This window comes from Paralichthys olivaceus, chromosome 3 (genome assembly GCF_024713975.1).
Source record: "Paralichthys olivaceus isolate ysfri-2021 chromosome 3, ASM2471397v2, whole genome shotgun sequence".
Taxonomy (NCBI): domain Eukaryota; kingdom Metazoa; phylum Chordata; class Actinopteri; order Pleuronectiformes; family Paralichthyidae; genus Paralichthys; species Paralichthys olivaceus.
Window position 1 is genome coordinate 9,510,290 of NC_091095.1, and position 20,453 is coordinate 9,530,742.

The following is a 20,453-nucleotide window of genomic DNA, read 5'->3' on the forward strand; positions in this document are numbered from 1 at the left end:
AGTTTCATACCCAGCATCTTCCTCATCCTCCACCTTGCAGGAAGCCCCAGGGGCACGCCAGCGCCTCTCTGGAGGCCACGCTGTGCAGCTGTGCTTCAAAACGGCAGCTGACTTCTGGCGATAGCCTCACCCAGGTGCTGTGTTTACTAAAACCCGCAATGAGTCTTGAGTTTCAAGATGACTCCCACTCCTCCAACTGCTACTTGTACGGAAATAAAATGAGTTCCCATACAGCAGCAGCATCTGTGGTGTCAAAATGGCCATGTGTCATGGAGGTTACTGCAAACGACGCTCATTCATTGTCGCGATTTATGAGAAGGTGGGTCACAGGCAGTTCTGCTTCTTTTTTACAAAGGCTATGGTTTAGTGGAGAGCACAGGGAGCAGTTGTTTTAATAATAAATTGCATTTAATGTATAGTGTAATTATTCTGTCTCTTATCCTCAGGTACAGTGTGTGAATGGCCATCACTTCTGAAATAAGGATTATGTGTGTTTGGATATATACATTTTACAACAGCTGGAAATTAAAAAATAAAAGTAAGACCTCTAATAAAAAGAGCAAAGGGGATTATTGTTCCACGTTTAACGCTCATGAGTCCTTTTAGTGTCCTTGGTCAGAGAATGGAAAATGGGATTTAGTGTGAAGCCTCCTCGCCCACAGACTTTACCCCCTCTGCCATCATCTCTGGTCACCATCAGGTCTGTGCTCGCAACAGTGAACATTCAACGCTGTCGGTGAGTTTCATCTAAATTGAAAAAACCATCGACCGTTGATTGTGCCCTGTGGCCAGCCTTTGTCCACGGGTGTCTGGTAAAGGAAAGAAGTCAAACGCATGCAGAAACCTGCATTGCAGTCAAGGCCGACGACTCCTTGAACAATCACACGAAGAAGAACATTGTCTCAACAACAAACGCTAAAAAAAAAACTCAACTTCCAAACCACAGCAAAGGTCACAATCAACATTCATTGCTGTCGGTGGGTTTAACTGTGTGGTAGAGCTCACTGAACGATGAATGCAACTGTGTCCCAGATTTCATCCGACCGTCACAAGGAATAGCGTCACAATATGCTGATGATGCCGTTATTTATTTCTCCTCCTGTCACCCTCCCCCTGCTCCTTTGCCTCTAACCGACAGCAGACGCACACTGGCGGCGTGAATTTAGACGCAGTTCAGATTGCATCTTGATCACACTGGCTGGGGGCGGAGGGGTCCGAGTCTGGCTACAGCAGCAGGGGGGAGAGAAATAAAGATTCTAGAGATAAGTGGGAAAAAATGACCTTTAAATAAAAAATATGGTATGCATATCTAAAGCTTGATAAATGATTTAGTTGTTGAAAATATGACACAAAAACCAGCGAGACTCTCTAATCTGATGAATGACCTTTTAGTTATCGCCAATCTGACTGGGAACACGAGGTAAGCCACTGAAGTGTAGATGTAAATGTATTAAAATGTCATGATTCATTAACACTAAACGTGTCATTATGGAACAAAGCTTACATTACGTGTATTAAAATATTTTCTACGTTTTTCTTTCATTGAGCCATTAAAGATTCATAACACAACTTTCCAGTGTTTTCCTGATTCTTATACTTCTGTGTGCTCTATGGCCCTTTTGACAAATAAATGCTCACTATAGTTCTGTCGTTTTTCTTATGATTCCTCTACTTTGGTTAGAGAAGATGTTGAAATGATGAAGTTGGATTTATCAGTAAAAGTTGTTTGAACATTCAGACAATAATCCTTTAAATAAACACAGCACAGCATTGATCTAATGCATATTTAAAGTAGTAAATATTAGTGTAAATAATTGTCACTATTCATTAGCTACATTTTAATAGCAATTAAAATTTTTTCACCATAATGAACATTAAAAAAATATATAATAAATTATTATTTTTTATGTCATGCTATTTACAAATATATATTTTTTTTATTGACAATTGAATTGCTTTATTTAAATTGAGGATCAAGTAAAAATACACTTGGAATTATTAAAATAGTGCAAGTTGTCTTTCACATTATGAACTGTATCTTTATAGAAATGTTTTTTTATTATATGAATTATTGACCAGGTCCCAAACATAATGAACAACTCTACAGTTGTGACACATGCACATACAACCCAAGCAGCTGTCTCAGCAGTCAGCACAATTAAAATAAAAAAATCCATTATGGGCCAACAACCCTTTGAGTCACTGTTAATATAAATTCACATAGACCTCAGTTTGTGACTAGGTTACTATGTAGGGACAAGATTCATATTCTCTATCACTTTATGTTAATGAAATCATTTTAAAAATATTTATATAAACTGCAAAACAAATTCAACATACAGCTGCTTGTCCAGCTTGCCCAATTTAAAACACATTCTGCAAAATACAATTTTATCAGGTTTTGATTATAATGTGTATATAATTTAACACTGTCCACTAAGCTTAGGTTATTTACCACTGTATGAGAAATATACAAATAATTAAAGCGAGACATTAACATTTGTTTCTAAATGATCTGTTTCAGACCGTGAATGCTGTGTGTTGATAAAACACACTTTAACATACCCAGTCTCTGAAATCTGCTTCAATCCATGAAAATGTGTGAAGGAAAGCAATTGCACTGTTTTGTGAACTTGAGAATTCAGCTTGTGAATCAAAAGCCGGCACTCAACCAGCAAAAATGAAGAACATTACTGGTGCTTCTGGAAAACCCCTCTTCTACATGGTCTTTTAGTTTCATATACTCATAAATATAAATTTATACTTTCAAAAACAGCCCTGAAATAGAGTCAACAAGTATTTTCGATATAGTCATATTTCATGCCTCTGAATCCTAACTTGAAATTTGCACATAGAGATGACTCAGATGAGAAGTGCAGCTCTGCACAGTCAGGTAATTTAATGTGTCAGTTAGGCAAACACACACACACACGCACACACACGCACACATGCACACATGCACACAGGATATGCATGTTGTTTATTGTATAAACCATGATGACGCTTGTAAGAAGATGATTGGCTCACCACTACCTAGTAGCTGTCCATCTATGAAGCCGGATGAGTCATAGCAGTAACTGAAGACCATTGTTCCTAAATTAGATTTGCAGCTTTCGAAAAGAGAAGAAAAAGTTGATCTTGCAAAGCAACCTCAATGTTCTTAATAGATAAATAAACATACATTTTATAAATGAGAGGGATCCTAAACGCTATAGGATTAATGAATCCATAAGCAGTTTTTGGCAAAAAGTAAACGTTAAAATAATTATAGTTATAAAAAGATTTTATGGTTTAAATACAAGTGTAAGACTCAAAAAACATTAGGAATGAAACACCACTTTCAATGCATCAGTGTGGATGAAGATCTTATTTTTGCATGAAGATTCCTTCAAGATTGAATTACTTCTTATATCCACTAGAGAGACACCAATGAACAAGACATCAGAAAGACCAGAGTCGACCACTTCAAGTTTATGTCTTCTGTATTTTTTTTCTTTTACATAAATGCAAAATAAGGGGAAAATAAGGAATACAGCAGAAGTTCCTTTTCGTTATTAACATGAAACAAGGGAAACTATTTCTACACAACTGACAAACTAGAAAACATTGATCACAATGAAGGGAGTTTTTATGTTTTACCTGGAATCCGATAAAGTGTCTCTACATCCTAATCCACATACTATTAAAATAGCTTTAAAGTTTAATCAATAAAGGTAATTGTTTGCACGCAATTCATTTCATAATTAAGTGATAATGCTGTAGAGGGTGTTTTACGGTGTTTTACGGTGTTTTACGTTGAGGAGGTAATTAAGAGTTTTGATACCTACCAACCTGTTTGAAAAACATATTTTAAACAAATGTCAAATCTCAAATTTTCATTCAGTTGTAACAGCCATTAAAAACCGGTTTGTTTGAATAGCCTACTCTACACTACAACATGTGAAATAACACTAACTAATTCTGTGACTAACTTGGAAATCTGAAGATTTTAAGTTCTGTTGTACTATCGAAAGATTAAAGCATCCTGTCTCTACACACGTCTGATTATATTGAAATTCCTAAAAGAATTGAACACATACAAAACACCAATAAGGCTACATCATGAGTGGCTTATCTGTAAAAACATTTGAAATATACAAGAAAAGAAATGTGAAACCAGTCACGTGAACAAATCTTTTTTACAGACATCGAGTTTCTTTAAGTTCAAACTAAGTAGTAAGTACGAAATGTTGGCCTCTAATTAATTCACCATCAGCTTTTTTTACACTACAAAAATAACATGATAAAGCCTCTTTGGAAAATACTTGAACACATAAGATCAGTGCAGCACCAGTTAATCTGATTACACTACGTAAGATATTTGAATTTGGTTGTGGATCAATTTAAAAGTATCATTGCAGCACATGAGATGAAAAGTGTCCCACTGGGAAGAATGTTTTTGTTAAAATGTCTTTCCTGACTGATGAAAGAGATGCAGTTATGATTCTGAATTTTATCATAATGCTCATCTCCACACTCCCACGTTTTCCCTTAATTTTTATACAGTATAAGCAAGATGATCTTCTATGACAAATTCAAAGCATGTAAATATTTATACCAGAGGATGTCACATGTAAGACGGGAAAACTAGATATAATAATAACAAACAGCTCAAAGGGATCCTGAGGTTAAAACCCGTCTTTTTTATTCCTAGTGGTATTTCCCTGTGTTGGTGTTTTGTTGCTGTTCATACCCCTCTCCTGTAGAGGTCGCTACTGTCTGATGTCTGCTGGTCTGAGCTGCCTCTCGCCCTCAGCCAGGAAGATCTGCATGGCCCGGGAGAGCATATGGACGCCCAGCTCCCTTTTACGCTTCACCTGCCAGTTGGACACCACGCCATAAAAATCGCCTCGCTTCTGATTGGTGAGCATCTTCAGACCTGTGATGTGATTGGAGAATTGATTAGTTATTGACAGGCTGGTCCAGCGCCAGATCAATATTGATGCTAGAACAACCAATGAGTTACACTGCCTCAGGAAAATATAACAGCGATGGCCTATACATCAATTGACAATAAACCTGTTAGAATAAAAGTGCAGTTTATAGAAATCAACATCTAATAGATAGAAAAATCTAAATGTATGTGCGTCTTGTGATTATGTCACAAAAGATCCAATGAAATTAACACTAACTGTGAATTATCTACAGAGCATTGTATCGCATATGGTAAAAGATAAATGAACTGTACTCACAATGCTCTTATCCACCACTCGAGGCTCTTAACACTACAACCTACATTCACCCATTCACACAGTGCTTCTATATGCTGACACCATGCTGTTTCTATCACACACCATTCACTGTCAGCATAGTCAATTTGGCGTTCAATGCCTTGCCCAAGGACACCTTGGCAAGCAACTCAATGAGGAGCTGGGGATCAAACCAGTGAAGTACTCACCGATGGCCTCCACCATGCAGGCCTCTCTTGTGTAAGCCTCCACTGGAATAACGTTCTGAAAACAATGCAGAGAGACGACGCCCTGCCCGGCGTCCCACACCTGGAGGATGTGCTGCACTTTGGGGCACAGTTTCTGTCACAGAGAAGAAAAGGTTTATGTTTGATCTATTTCATATCTCATTTATTTTAACTCGCAGTTTGTGACCAGTGTCCTACCTTGCAGGTCTTGTCCCCTCTGTAGTACTCTAAAGCCTCATACAGGTGGCTGTAAGGCCGGGAGCGTTTCCCCTTCCCCACATAAAATATGGCGTTGACAAAAGCCTGGAAACACTCCTGTGGAGTCAAGGTGTGACTGCGGAACGGGAGGTTTTTCGTCACTCTGACGGAGAAGAAACACAAAGATCCATTTAATTATGTTTATTCAGTGATCACAAGGCTGCGTGTGGTAAAGACTCAATGAGAACAAGACGGCTCTAAAGGTACAAAGTGGAAACTGAACACTGATTTCTGAACATTGAAGAAACCTTTAACGCAAACTAGTTGTGCGTCTATCTACTGTTGATTTGATTCTACAGATTTTTCAGGCTATATGAGTTTTAGTTTGGTTTTCATCTAATTTAGAAAAGCGCACATTTGTATAAGTGAGTTCAAACATGCATCACTGCTGAGTGCACGTGCGGACAGTGGATGCATAAAAACAAAATGACACCATTTCATGGCTGTCACCTTGGATCGAGCAGCAGGTAGTTGAAGCTGGACTTGATGATGCCCTCCCTCCACTTCCTGTTTTGATCTGGTTGATCAAACTGGTGGCATAAATCCTGCTCGTCAGTCTGACAATCTGGCAGCTGGAAGGTCTGCAGGGCCCGACACAACTCTGGACTATAACCGAAACCAACTGGGTGAAAAAAAAGCATATGAAAATGAGTGTGGCTGTGGAAGTCACTGTGCTTATAAGACAAATGATTGCAGTAAATGTAATAATATTTCTCTCTCACTCACTCAGTGGCTGTGATCTAGTCCACCCACAACTCAGCTCAACGAGTAATGAGTTTAATTTTCCTTTCTCATGCTTCTACAAGCAATTTTAATGAACAACTTAATATTTCACTACTTCACAGGACAAACATTTTTAAATGATAATATTCATAGAGCCTGACAGATTTTTGGGGCCAATGGCGATACTGACATTTGGAAATAAGAAATTGCTGATACGATTTATCAGACCATAAAACACAAACAGAACCAAATATATTATATAATAACTTGAACTAACTTAACAAATACAATTTAAAGTTATACTGACACAAATCGGCAAACACAAACTGCTCATATACTATTATTACCTAAAAGTAGCTTAACATAAATAAATAGTGATCAATAACTAAAAAAGCCTCACCAGTTTGCGGCTGGTCCGACTGCTTCTGGTGATGCGGTGATTGGGACTCCTGCAACAGACGGAGCAGCCTTCGCATGTAGGTGGGCCTGGTGCGGCTGCTGATGGGACCCGGACTCTCCCCCAGCTCGACGAGCCTCATTCTCAGATCCCGGTCCGTTATCCCTTTAGTGTCTGGCAAGAAATTACTCCTCCCCTCATCGTGTTTCTCTTTCTTTATCACAATCTGAGGCTTCTGATTCTCCTTGCCTCCGCTGGTCATCAATTCGGTCTGCATGGAGCGCCAGTCATAAAGGATGGTCTCCTCGCTGATGCTGGTGGTGGTACTTATGCTGGAGCTGAGCGAGGTGTTAGCAGTCGGCGGGACGTGGGTCTCGATCAACTTGTGGCCCTGTTCTGTATCAGTGTACAGGTACTCCACCGCTTCATCCAGATCCTGAATGAGCGGACGCCCTCCGGGTGTGTAAGACAGGTTTGCCAGGTGCTGTGGTCTGTGACAGTTCGACAGCCTGCTCATGCTGTACCTCGGGGTGCATCCTGTGCCTGGGGTGCTCGCCGGGTCAGAGTCTTCCCTGGACCTCCTGGGGGAAAAGTAACTTGAGCTGGATGAAGATGACACAGAGCCTGGCTGAGAGCTGCAGTCCTCAGTGATCCAGACATCTTCGTTTTTTACACTGTCGCTTCTGGCCTCTACAAGGTTATCATTTACGTTTCCCTTTGTTGTTGCCTCATCTGTACTCATCAAATCATCGGTCATAAAATCCAAACTTTCAGCAACATCCCTGTCTTGGCCTCGCATAGCAAGCAAAACTTCTGCAAGGTTTTTTTCATAAGCATCCATTACAGAGTCCTGGTTTTCCCCCAGTAGGACTGTATCTGACAAAGTCTGTGATTCAGTTACACTTTTGGGGAGGATGATGGTATCCTCTTGGCTATGGCTAACACTTGAACCAGCTCTCAGGGTGCTGGACTGCGTGTCTTTGCAATCTGCAGGTAAGGTGTCTCCTCCTGTGCTACTCCCTAAATATGATGGCGTATAATGAGTCACATGTGGTGAACTGTAATAGTCTTTAGTGCTCTGAGACCTCGGCGTCTGGTGGCGTGTTCGAACTGGTGAAGGCAGGGTCTCCTCAAACAGAGATGATGTGAGAAGGAGGCTCTCTGGCGTTTTGCTTGTTCTCTGTGAGCAACGACTCAACCTGGAGCGAGTCCTGCCAGTTACGAAAGGACTTGGCGTGAACAGGAGATCAGCTACTTCCTCTAAAACCTGAACTGCATCATCAGATCTGGCATCTGTCGTTAGCTCTGTAGCCGCCTCGTCAACACCACCTTCACCTGAAGTACCCACAACAGGACCATTACATGCAAACGCATAATTGTTTGGGGATTTTATCTCACACATGGACAGTTTATCAAGGATTTTCTGTAAATGCTCTGTAGTTTCAGGTTCGGAATCTATGTGGGGTTTAACAGGAGTGAGATTCCCAGCTCGCCACATACATCCAGAATCACAGTCTGTAGAAATCTCAGGTTTTTTGGCAGATTCACGCCCGACAGACGCCCCCTCCTCTGCAGGGTTTAAAACATGTCTGGGTTGTACAGACGCATCCAGAGCACTGGTGTAATGGTCACTCTCACAGCTACTGTAATCACTACTAGCTGTGCCGCTGCTGCTCCCACAGGGCCGTGCTGGCTGTTCAGCTACATTAACTTGAGCCACTTTTACTGTTTCCCTCTCCTCTTCATCATCACTCCCTTCCAAAGCACAACGACTGATGACTGTTTTCTCCATGTCCTCTTCTGTGCTCGTGCTGCTCTCCCTGCAGAAAACATAGACATGATCCGGCGATGTGACGTCAATACCCTGCTTGTGTAAAACAGTGGCCATACGTTCTGAATCCAGGAAGTCAGAGTACTCAGAAAGGTCAAAGGTTAAGTTGCTGGTGCACTGGTTGCCATCGACAGGGTGCTGCTGTTTGGGAGATTCGGGACTAAAAACAGGGAAAAATTCATCGACATCCCTGAAGCTCACGCTCTTGCGACTTGTACCCCTAGAGGGCAGTGCTGGGAGAGTGTTTCTTCTAGAGGGAGAGATTCTGCCCTCAGCATGGGCATTTGCTTTTGACTTGAACACATCATCATTTGTAAATAACTCATTCTCCATAAGGATCGGCAGTCCCACTGCAGACATGCGAGTGCTTGATAGTATGGAGGGACCTTCAGCTGCGCAGTGTGCAAAGGAACTGTTCCAGTCCTGGTTGTGATGTCTCATTGAGTCCACATTAGAAAGTCTGTTATGTGATACTCCTCTGCAACTTGGCCTCCCGTTCATGTTAGCAAGGTTAAAAAATGATGAGCGCCTTGTGCTGCTTAATGGGGCTTCACCAAAGTCACTTATCATAGACGAGTGGGAACTGAAGCTGTAGTCTGAGGCAGGATAGCTGGACGTGTCTGTTTGGTCTGAATACACAGCTGTGGAGAAAAGTGGAGTTCTAAATTAACAGTTTCAACCAAAGATAAAAAATTCAAACATCGTGTCAGATAATCTGCCTTGTGTTTGCTTCATTTGACTGGAAAAATAGTGAATGTTACAGGTAAACGTTGAAGTAAGTTACAGCAGGTACTGTTGGCATTTATTGCTTAAGTATTTTCTGTTTTTGTTCCCAGTGTTAACTAAGACATACAATATACAAAATCCAAAATCAGGACCTGCATGACATTGTTAGTATACAATTCAAAACATGTTTTATTATAATGATATGACAATCTGCTGACAACCACGTAGAATAATAAACTTAAACTAGGTAAGTTACCATAATATATGTCAGTACCATTTGTAACACTGCTGGTGAAGTATGGCTTTCTATCAATGTAGTTATGGAAGTATTACAAGTTAGATGAACAATTTTCGCACTTAAATTGTATTTTTAATGATAAACAACAAATATTGTAATCACCAACAGAGCAAAGCTTTCTTACAGTACTGAAATTGAGGAAAGTCGTCCTCCTCTGTTTCTACTGAGCTGGCCTGGTATTCCTGGAGGAGAAGGCCACATTTTCGATTCTCCTGTTGCACTGCAAGCTGCCCTGGTGTATTCCCTTTCTGCACGAATAAAGAAGACAACAGACATGAACCAAACAGAATCAGACATAAGGAGTATTTGTATTTATCTATAAATACAAATACTATAAATCTCCATTTATAAACAGTAATTTTAGATAATTCTAGGTGATTTATGCCCAAATCCCTTTATCTTAATTTCCCATGTCCTGTGTCCTGTAAAGTGGCCCATACACTTTCCTTAAGTATATTCTTACATTGTCTGTGATGTTTGGGTCTCCTCCATTCATCAAGAGCATCTTCAGATTTTGATAACATCCCCACAGTGCAGCAATGTGAAGAGGAGTCAGGCCCTCGGACGACCTGGGAGAAATTCAAATAAAGACGCAAAACATTAGAGATAGTTTATTGGGGGAAATTCTTTTTACACTCATTTTTGATACATGCAGTTTTTAACCCACCACCCTACACACACACACACACACACACACACACACAAAGGGCTCATAGACATGCAATATATATGGAGAGAAATGGTGATGGGCAGCCCCGGAGAAGCACCCTGCGAGCAATTGGGGTTTTTGGTGCCTTGCTCAAGGGCACCTCAGCAGTGCCCAGGAGGTGAACTGGCACCTCTCCAGCTACCAGTCCACCTTCCATACTTTTTAGTCCATACTGGACTTGAACCGGCCACCCTCCGGTTCCCAAGCCACATCTGAGCTACTGCTCAAGCAGTATGCTCAAGAATGAACAGTGGCTCATGTCTCTATTTTAACATTTTCTTATCATTGATGGTGTAAAACTTGTCTGGAGGATTGCTCAAAAATCTCTCAACTTCATTGACACTTACAGATGATGCGCTTGTCCATTAATGGTTATGAGTTGTGTGGTTATATAGGTGAAGAATGTGATATGAAAGGGAACCATACCTAATATTGGGGTCCGCTCCATATTGCAGCATCATTTTCAAGCAACGCGTGTTCTTCTCCGTCTCTTTGCCAACAGCCAAGTGTATCGCAGTGACCCCTTCACAACCCAACAGGTCGGGACGAGCGCCTTGTGAAAGAAGCAGCTGCACAGATCTGCCCAGGAAAAGAGATCTGTTACAATCTGAGGTATACTACATAGTGGAATACATTAACTGAGTGTTGCTTTATTGCAAACAAGTGTATGATGACATTTAATCAAATGTTACTGGTAGAGATGTTGCGATACTTATGGCAGCATCGGTAATGGTTGACTCTTATTCCGCCACAGATAAAAGGTCAGGCAAGAAGTATACTAATTTCACTCAGATAAAACTGCAATTTTCTCTTCCTAGAAAGCATTATTTTTTGCCATTCCACAAGATCTTCTGGCCCCTTCTGTTTGTAGAGTAATGAAGAAGCAGCGATTTCCATTAGTGTAGAGTTAAAATGAAAACCATATGGCCACATTTCAAACTATATAAAGGAAATAATTGTTGTATATTCCTGGATTCAGTTATAAAGTTCTATGCCATTCATTATCTGTATACATCTATTTTCCAAAGGGTTTAACCTGAGAAGGGCTACACAACAATCACAGCTCTTAGAATAAGTTATTGTTCTTTTAAATGCACTGGTAATTGATTAGTATCTGGTTCAGATTGATACACAAAGTTCAAGTATGGAAAAGTGAAAAAGGATATCAAAACATCTCTGCTTACTGGAAAGTAGAGCAGAACTCATGTCTACAATACTTCTTAAGTGAGACTGGGTCAGGGTCTTCTAGTCTAATCCTTTTAGAAAAAACTGTTTCTGTGTGGTTTTTACCAACGATGTCTAGATTTGAATCCTTTATCCACTAAGTGCTTGACTTTTATTATCCAGTGTAACATCTCTAAACAACAGTAATACTGTTCTGGTCTGGACACAAGACATGTCTGGACATAACAAAGAGAGAGGAGGGGGTCAGATGATCACCTGGGTTCTCCATCGTTCACAGCTTTACACAGCTGATCCTCCAGACTCCTCTTCCTTCGATCCATGATCATCTAGGTCCGTTTACCATCTCTGACCGCGAACCTTCATCTTCAGCCCGCGGCCTGAACCCGTGCAGCCGAGCCGTGGCAGGCTTTCAATGGAGGCTAACGTTAGCTAGCGGGGCTAAGAGCGACAAACATCCTGTGAACGCCATTGACTCATTAAGGGTCGCGAGGCACTAGTGTTTTATACGATGAACCAAGAGTGGACCATCAAATCATTGTTTCCGCATCCTGAGCACTCGGAGGGAAGTTGTTTTCGAGCCGTGAGAAAAGTTCAGCGGATGTTTATTCTCGTGTTTTGCTGTGATCGAGTCTTTGAGTCAAACTTCCCTCCAAACAAACAAACATCCCCTCTCAAGCCGGAAGTCCCGCCTACTGACGCCTCCCATTGGACAATCGTTTTACGTGTCACCAATCAGGTTACGAGGAAGGGAGGCGCGGTTTTAATTGGTGCTCACCCGCGTCCGTTTGTGTATGACCGGTTCTGATACTGTTTGTATATTCTATATACTTTTATTTTGAGTGTAACTTCATTCTATTCACTCTTGTATAAACTGATTTTCTTTCTTTTGTTTGTTTGTCTTTGTAACTTTGTTAGGAAAAGTGTTTATTGTTATTAATATTGTATAATATTTTAGATATCATTGCCTAGTCTACCTGAAACTGTACTTATATACCCTTTTACATACCTCAGTAAAGTCAGGCTATGATACCTAATGTAACAATAATAATGATGTAAAGAAGAAGAACTTTATTTATAGATCACGTTTCTTCACAAAGTTACAAAGTGCGTCAGCATTTAAGGATTTAAACTTTGTCTGAAAACTATTCGGGGAGTGGATGAAATGTTTAATACAGTATGCAGCAAATGAACACATACCATATTTAAGTTAGTTTAAATTGTAGTTTTACTTTAAGGAAAACATTGCCCCACAATAACTTAAGCATTTTGGGCAAGTTACCTCTGTACTTATAGTCTGTTGATACTCAGTCCCAGTATCTCAATACTCAAAGAAAATTCTCCTGACTGCCTGAACAGAACTGGGTAAATTTAGTTTTTTCTTCCATGGGTCACATGGTTGGAATTACATTTTAAACTTTACTCTCTCTGTTTAAAAAAGTTTCATAGATAACGTCATTGCTGTTAAAGTGTGCCATTATCTTCCATCATTCATTTTTGCAGCTGATTCCCACATGTTGCTCTATCTGTTCTGTGCTGTATAGTCTAATCACTGTGATTTAGTACATCTTTGTTTCCTTGCTTGTATTTTTATATGACACTTAACTTTATTTCATCTGCTACTCATTTTGACCAGGACACCATGGCAGAGGAGATGATGTATTTCATGGGACCTTCAATAAGGGGTAGATCTAAAAAAGTGTATTATGGATGACAAGCCAAATAGTAAGGGATTGTGACAGATAATAAAATGTAACTCATTGTACCCTTTGTACGATAAGCATTTCGGCTATCTTTAAGGAACAGAGTTACCTGAATTGAGACAAAACAACGATTCTTTCAAGTAGAAGGTTTGTGGTGTAGGTTATGTAGTTATGAAGGTAATGAAAATGTAGATTGGAGTGAGTTAGTACACTATAGAATTGTGGAGGAAGTAGAAGATAATGACTTATTTGTTTATGGCACATGATATTTGCTTTTTTTACAGCAGGTAGATTGTTTTATTCTTGGTTCTTATGTACACAACAGTGCAAAGGACTTCAAATCAACTTAAAACATGAGAAGAATCTATAACCAGCATAATAAGGAACTATCTTCTTTATTCAAACATACTTTAATGTTAAAATGTATTATATTTTCATATAAATAAATGGAGTGTTACATGACTGTTACTCTTTGCAGTAATAACACATTTTAACAAGGTCACAAGAATAAGCAGAACCCCCCCCCCCCCCCCAGTCAGTTCTTCACAAAAAGTACAATGTGAAGATTTTCTCTTTTTTCAACAAAAATGTCTGATTGCATGGTTATTACAACTTCTGCACAGTTTCTCCAGAGGCCGTCATCTCAGGCTCAGACTGAGTAGAGCGAGATGAGGAGAAGGCCCAACAGGAGGAGCAGCAGGCTCGGGCCCATGGCTCCGGCGTGGTTGGGTGGTCTGGAGTTGTCGTAGGGCTCCAAACGGGCAGAGAATGCCATGACATGGGCGATGTAGCTCTGCTCCTGGACACCGTGGAAGAGGTGCGACATGGGACCTTTGGCAAAGATGGCTACATCCTCTATGCCATGGGTCTCTGACTTCAGAGGGACAGGAGCCTGCTGACGGTAATCTTTACCCGCTGAAGTGTAGTGGGACAAAGGAGAACTAGATTAGACATATCAGACTATTCTAGCTCATAAACAAAATGCAAACCTACAGTGATAACAACCTGTAAATTAGTATTCAGTGTTTTGTTTTTTTGTGTGTGCAAAAAATATATAAAATTAGAGATATAAAAAATATAAAGATAAAATAAAGATAAACATAGACAATATCATATGTACCCTCAGTGGATCATACTAATACTTTTAAACACTTATCTTATATTAGAATATTAGATATTAGATATATAACTCTCTTTTTGTTGGTATCTTTATGTGTGGCTGAAAAATATATCTGTCATCGGATCTTTCAAAAAAATTCTGCATGCACCTTATAAACAATTAAAACAAAGGATGTAGATGCAGGTGTTACATTGTCGTTGTGAGAGCTGGCTGGTGTCCACTGTATTTTTCATTTAATCCTTTTTTTAACAAGTGAGGAGTCACTGTCAGTATGTCTACAGTTGGTTTCCTGTTTAACCACAAGATGGAGCTGCTTTATCACATTGTCTCCTTTGGAAACACAACCAAAGTCCACTCACATGAAATTGACTCATTCATATCCGGGCGAGTTCCGTTTACAATCTGGTATCCTGGTCCGTTCCCGTACACAGCAGTGGTGAAGTGCTTGTTGTCGGTTCCTAATGAGCGAGACACACCTGCAAATCACAGAGCAAAGTTAATATCTAATGGTTTTCTTTAAACTTGGGACAGCAGATGATTTTCTCTTTTTATTACAAAACCTTCCCCAACTTTGCTTTATCAAACAATACAACATTTTTTTTTTTTTTTTACCTAACACAGAGTTTCCTCTGGCAGAAGAGCCTCCGAAGGCAAAGACGTGGGAGTGGTCAGCGGTGACCACAGACAGGGTGTCCTGTTCACTGGTGAGTTCAGCTGCTCGCCCAATCGCCCGGTCCAGCTCCACGGCCTCGTGCAGAGCTCTTATGGCCCTCCCATCATGGTGCCCATGGTCAATTCTCCCACTTAAGGTCAAAAAGAGTCATTGACAAATTAACATATTGTATACCAATCTGTGATTTGGACAAAGCAACATTTACCTGTGATTTTTTTACAACTAGTTTATGATGTGAAAGTGATGAGGCAATTGAACATTCGACAGTTAGACAGTTCAACACCAACTTGACATTTTATGATTTTTTTCATGTCTGGCAAAGATAAACAGGAAACAGTTACACTTATCTTCCACAAAGAGGAAAAAACCCTTGGGGTTCTTGCTGAGAATCTTTATTGCTTTCTCCACCATCTCAGTGAGCGATGGGTCCATAGTGGGATCCCGCTCCAACTCATAGCGACAGTCTTTGGGCTCAAATAGACCTAAATGCAGAGAGAAAGAGTAAGGCCTAGCTTTTAAGATGTAACTCATGGCTGCTTTTTTTTAATATTTCAGCTTTTCTGTAAAGAACTAAAGCATCCAAACATTCTTATAGTAGATTCACCGTAAATGCCCAAGTGTAGCTCTGGTTTGTAGCACAGACATTCAAGAATTTTACTTGGACTTTATTGGAGCCAAACAATTGTGTAAACTATGACCTCTCAACAGAAACAGTTACAAAAACTCATAATCATGAAATGAAAGTCTGAAAAAGTACAACAGTGTCCTTTCATATGAGCTGTAGGATAAACTGTGAATGTATTATATACTGAAAATGAGTGACACTGTGACAAATCTGGTGAATCAAACCATTCCACTTACCCATCAGGAAGTCTATTTCGGCAGGATTGACAGCATCAAACTGAGCTTTGTTCCAAACATATTTAGCTCTCTGTAAAAAGCATTATATAAACTTGGTCATAACTCAACCAAAGAGAAAATTATATTAATTTACAATAGTAAATTCTGCCATTTACCATTTTTTTCTTAAGCCACTCAGAAACAAGATTTTGTCCGTCACGTCGGTCCCCTCTATAATCTGGATACTCTGGGTCTTTCACATTATTAGGAAACATGTACTGACGTCCTCCACCAAGAATGACCTGGATGGTGACACATGATGACAATTTACATTTATTTCTAACTTCATTTATGTTATTTGTTTTTGATTCTGATCTCTGGTTCTGATTCTTTAATCCAGACTGATGTCTGCTCCCTTAGTTTACTGCGGATGTGAGTGACATCTTTTATCTTATCACATAAAGATTGAGGGATTTATCAGCATAGCAATCGTTTGGGATGTTAGAAATTCAGTATCACTAGTTAATAATCAAGTACAATAGTCTTTGTTAATGATCATATTGTTCCTTAATAATGGCTGCTGAGTAATTTTTAGAATAAATTTACATGTTTGAGGAAATTCTCTATAAACCAGGTTTATGGAAAATAAAAAAGCAGCAAAGATTCAATTTGTTTAAAGATATTTACGATTTCTGCTAGTTTTAGTTTCATTGCACAAGCCCTCTGCTGTTTCACTACAGCAACATCGTGATACTAAGGCTTACATCTATTTCTACGTTCTTGATCAGCTGATATGCAATGTCACGACATCCATTCTGGACTGCCTCAGAGGTGAGGTCGGAGTCAGAATACCACCCTCTATCAGGAGTGTGAGCATAGTTTGCACCAGGAGAGGCGTGCTGCACTCGAGTTGTTGTGACAATGCCCACAGATTTTCCTAAAAAACAAAAAAACAAAAAAACAGAATGAATGTATATGAATGACATATTTGGAAATAAAGCCAGTTATTAACTGTCCTGTAAATCATACTGTTTCAGAGTATATCTGATACAGCTCTTATATTACAATTAAATAAAAAGGTGACGGCAGCATAACATGCCCAAACCAGTAAGAACACAGCAATACTGTTCTGTCTGTGCACATTTCCTTTATGAAGTCCAGGTATAATGCAAAGTTGTAGAACTACAGTCTACACCCACCTGCTTTCTTGGCACGGTACAGAACTGATTTGACTTCATTCCCATAGCTTGCACTACAGTTGGACCTCGGAGTGGCGGCAGTGACACCCAGGGTGCCGTAGTTAGCCTTCACCCCACATAAGTAAGCTGTGGCTGTGCCAGCGCTGTCTGGCATCTGCTGGTCAACATTGTACGTCTGCAGAGGCCAAATACAAACACACACATGAACGTGAACTGTGTTGGCAGTTTCTGGGTGGAGGTATTTCATACAAACAGTGGAAATGGCCTGTACATTTTGGACGAGGTAAAAGATTTACATCCTTGATTTACTGATGGGCTACTCCACCACCAATAAATACAAAACATACAAATATATTTTCAGCTGTGGCCCAGGAGCTCTGGCACTAATCAGAAAGTTGGTGGTTCAATTCCTAGGTCCAAATGCCAAATGTTTCCTGGGACAAAACGCTGAACCCTAAATTGCCCCTTATGTCTGTCATGGCAGTGTGTGATAGAGACGGTGTTGTGTATCGCAGCTCTGTATGTGTGTGTGTGTGTTTGAGTCGGTAAATCGTATGATTTCATATTTTTTAAAGTACAAAGTTAAATATAATAACATATCCTCATTTTAAAACACATTCCACTGTAGCAGTGAATGTGTGGTTCAGAGTGTGCTCACCTTTGACAGCGCCAGGTAAGGAAAGGTATCCATGACCAGGCTGGTCTCCTCCCCTGATTTTCCTGCCAACTGGCCTTTGAGGATCCGAGCGGCCGTCACCGTCGGCACCCCCATACCTGAGAGCAGGTGGAAACACACCTGAGTGTTAGATAACGTCCAACCAGGAACGCACAGAGCTGCCATTGTGCTCAAAGCAAACCTCATAAGGCTCAGCTGATGTCAGATGTTAGAGGCCGATGAAAGACATCCAAGTTATTTACACCGACAAGATGGCGGACGATTTGCAAACCAAATACAGGAATATTTCACATTTTTCTCTTCTTCAAACCTGATTATACTTTGCAATTTTCACTCCCTATAGACAGATTCAGATTGGATTCAGTATTTGCGTATTATCTTTGTCCACCTTAAATATGTGTAAGAAACTACACATAAAATGAGAATATAGAAAGTATCAATGGTCATCAAAGTCTGTATTTCAACACAATGTCGTTTGGGCATCAAATCCCTGGCAGTGGTCATAGTTTATGGTGTATGGAGTCATTCCTCCATAGAATCATTTTGTAAAAACTTAATCACCAAGAACTTTGTAATTTGTTTTACCATAATCATTCCACGAGAGGTTGTTAAATGTTACTCATCAATCCAAAAACACTGATAAAATCTTACATGAGCTGCTTTCGGCATGTGTGAGGTTGGCTGCTGCAACCACAAATCCACAGTGCCTCTAAGCAACTGTCATTTCTGGTGCGGTGTTACCAAATGTTGAGGTACAATCACAGAGGAAAGAGGCAGAAGTTCAAAGCAGTGATCACTTTATCTTTTTTCAAGGGTCTGGGGGTCACGGCCACATGAAGTATCTTATCAGGAATTATCAGCTCATCTTTGTTGATGATAAAATCTTTTATCCAAACTGGAGTGGGTTCATTTTCGCATGTTTACACAGGAAAAATCACACTATCAAGGTACTACCATAGACTGTATATAAAGGGTACTACTCATAATTTGAAGTCTTCCGCCAGTTTAAAAATTTCAGCAACAATAGTAGATTAAAAATCCAGTTTCAAGAGCAGTAAGAAGACAAGTTTCTGAAGCTTCAGCTGAGTTTGATGAACTTATTTGAATTCTTCCCTGCAGTTGGACCTTTATTTTGTGCTCAGATCAGTTAAGGACACGTGCAGGCATTGTGTGGACTGTGGTTTAGCCTTGGTTCATTTTCTAATGTGTGGCTTACCAGGCAGCAGTAACTGCTGGTGATCAGATGTCAACCCTCATCTCCTTCTACCCATAACCCCTTGCTTTTTAGGGTCATATAGTGCATTCGGTTTAAAATGTGGTCTCATTCTCTGACGGTGAACTCAGCCACAATGAGGATGAGGCTTGCGCTTTCAAGCTTCATTGGCTTCCTCTCACCTGAACAAACCAATTGGACTAATAGCAAAAAATGTTCCTCAACTCAAAGACGCATGTTAAATTGATGGGTGACTCACCATCCCCCAGGAAGAGGATGATGTTCTTGGCCTGGTGGTTATTCGGCTGAATGTTAATGGCGGTTTGAAGAGCCTCCCACCCTTTGTTGTTCCAGTAGCTGGCATGGAGCTCTTCTTCTGTGAGCAGCAAAAACACATCATATGTTAAGATATCAAACCTTTAAATGACTTATCACCTCTGCCAAAGAGGTTATGTTCTCATTAACTCCTTTGTTTGTTAGTTAGCAGGATTACACAAAAAGAAATGAATCGAAAGATCCAGGAATATTTCTTCCCTTTCCTTAACATGGCGTTAGGACGTTGGCCTTGGTGGAGGTTTGCATTTTTCAAGTGCCCTGATTTAAGTTGTCATGACTACCTATCATTACATGATATATTATTTGTGTGTAAGTGGCTTTGTAATGTAAACTATAATATTTGTCTTCACTTATTGTTTCCAAGCAGATTCAACTCAGTTTAATTTCTGTTTCAATCAATAAAATATAAAAAAAGGAGACCTAATTGCTCAGCTGTACCAGGTAACTCTTTCATTACTTCAAATGAAAGTTGACATGATAATATATGCCACGTATTACGTTTCTGTCCTAAAATACAGCAGTGTAATTCTAATGTGAAATCTAGAGGCGCTTCTTAGTTTCTGAAAGATGATTAACAGCAGTAATGTGCAACAGAACCTTACCTGAAACACACCAAGTCCATGGCACTGAGATGAAAATCAATAATCCAGTAAAAAGGAGCTTGTGCTTCTGAGCCAGCATGTTGACTTTACATAAAATTGACGAAACAGGACACTGAGTTCAGGAGCACTCTAAGCTCCTTTTATAGTCGTATCCAAGGAGCAAAGGTCAGATGAAGGGAGAAGACACACACACACACACACACACACACACACACACACACACACACACACACACTGACACACACACACGTGTTGTGACAGGTCACTTTTGGGGACAGTAGGTGGACCTGCATCCAATTCCTGTAGCATTTCTTAACAATAACCTCAATTTGCTTAATGCTGAACTTTACCTAAACCCAAACCACTGACACACAAATCAGAAAACACAAGATGTCCTCAGTTTGCATTGACAGACACTGAGTGGACAGGAGAAGAGATAAACTGCACTGTCATAAAATATTCTCTACATCAGTCTTTAAATTCTCTTTATAGCATTCACCTATGTAATATGT

The 20,453-nt window shown here is 40.0% G+C and overlaps 2 protein-coding genes across 2 annotated transcripts; both read right to left on the minus strand.

Annotated features, from left to right (window-relative positions):
- Nucleotides 1–3,464: 3,464 nt before the first annotated feature.
- On the minus strand, nucleotides 3,465–12,265 carry LOC109636674 (uncharacterized). The gene is made up of 9 exons (XM_020098547.2): nucleotides 11,838–12,265; nucleotides 10,824–10,976; nucleotides 10,152–10,257; nucleotides 9,813–9,936; nucleotides 6,837–9,305; nucleotides 6,164–6,335; nucleotides 5,654–5,816; nucleotides 5,438–5,570; nucleotides 3,465–4,918 (listed from the first exon to the last, which is right to left on the minus strand). Exons 1-9 carry the CDS (start codon nucleotides 11,906–11,908, stop codon nucleotides 4,752–4,754), a joined length of 3,558 nt encoding a protein of 1,185 aa, XP_019954106.2. The 5' UTR covers nucleotides 11,909–12,265; the 3' UTR covers nucleotides 3,465–4,751.
- A 1,259-nt stretch (nucleotides 12,266–13,524) lies between these two features.
- Nucleotides 13,525–20,051, minus strand: alpi.2 (alkaline phosphatase, intestinal, tandem duplicate 2). Its single transcript, XM_020098348.2, has 11 exons — nucleotides 19,942–20,051; nucleotides 19,263–19,379; nucleotides 17,773–17,888; nucleotides 17,115–17,289; nucleotides 16,680–16,852; nucleotides 16,092–16,217; nucleotides 15,937–16,006; nucleotides 15,423–15,557; nucleotides 15,015–15,206; nucleotides 14,762–14,878; nucleotides 13,525–14,197 (listed from the first exon to the last, which is right to left on the minus strand). The coding sequence occupies exons 1-11, from the start codon at nucleotides 20,018–20,020 to the stop codon at nucleotides 13,932–13,934; spliced, it is 1,566 nt and encodes a 521-aa protein (XP_019953907.1). The 5' UTR covers nucleotides 20,021–20,051; the 3' UTR covers nucleotides 13,525–13,931.
- Between the last annotated feature and the right edge of the window lie 402 nt (nucleotides 20,052–20,453).

What these genes read in the sequence shown, in the direction of transcription:
- alpi.2 (XM_020098348.2), bottom strand. Translation starts at nt 20,020, where the DNA reads ATGCTGGCTCAGAAGCACAAGCTCCTTTTTACTGGATTATTGATTTTC. An exon ending in AGTGGCTTAAGAAAAAAATG is followed by an intron (nt 16,007 to 16,091) that starts GTAAATGGCAGA and finishes TGCTTTTTACAG; the next exon opens with AGAGCTAAATATGTTTGGAA. An exon ending in TTTTTTCCTCTTTGTGGAAG is followed by an intron (nt 15,207 to 15,422) that starts ATAAGTGTAACT and finishes TTTTGACCTTAA; the next exon opens with GTGGGAGAATTGACCATGGG.
- LOC109636674 (XM_020098547.2), bottom strand. Translation starts at nt 11,908, where the DNA reads ATGATCATGGATCGAAGGAAGAGGAGTCTGGAGGATCAGCTGTGTAAA. An exon ending in GGAGCGGACCCCAATATTAG is followed by an intron (nt 10,258 to 10,823) that starts GTATGGTTCCCT and finishes AATTTCTCCCAG; the next exon opens with GTCGTCCGAGGGCCTGACTC. An exon ending in GAGGGGACAAGACCTGCAAG is followed by an intron (nt 5,571 to 5,653) that starts GTAGGACACTGG and finishes TCTCTGTGACAG; the next exon opens with AAACTGTGCCCCAAAGTGCA.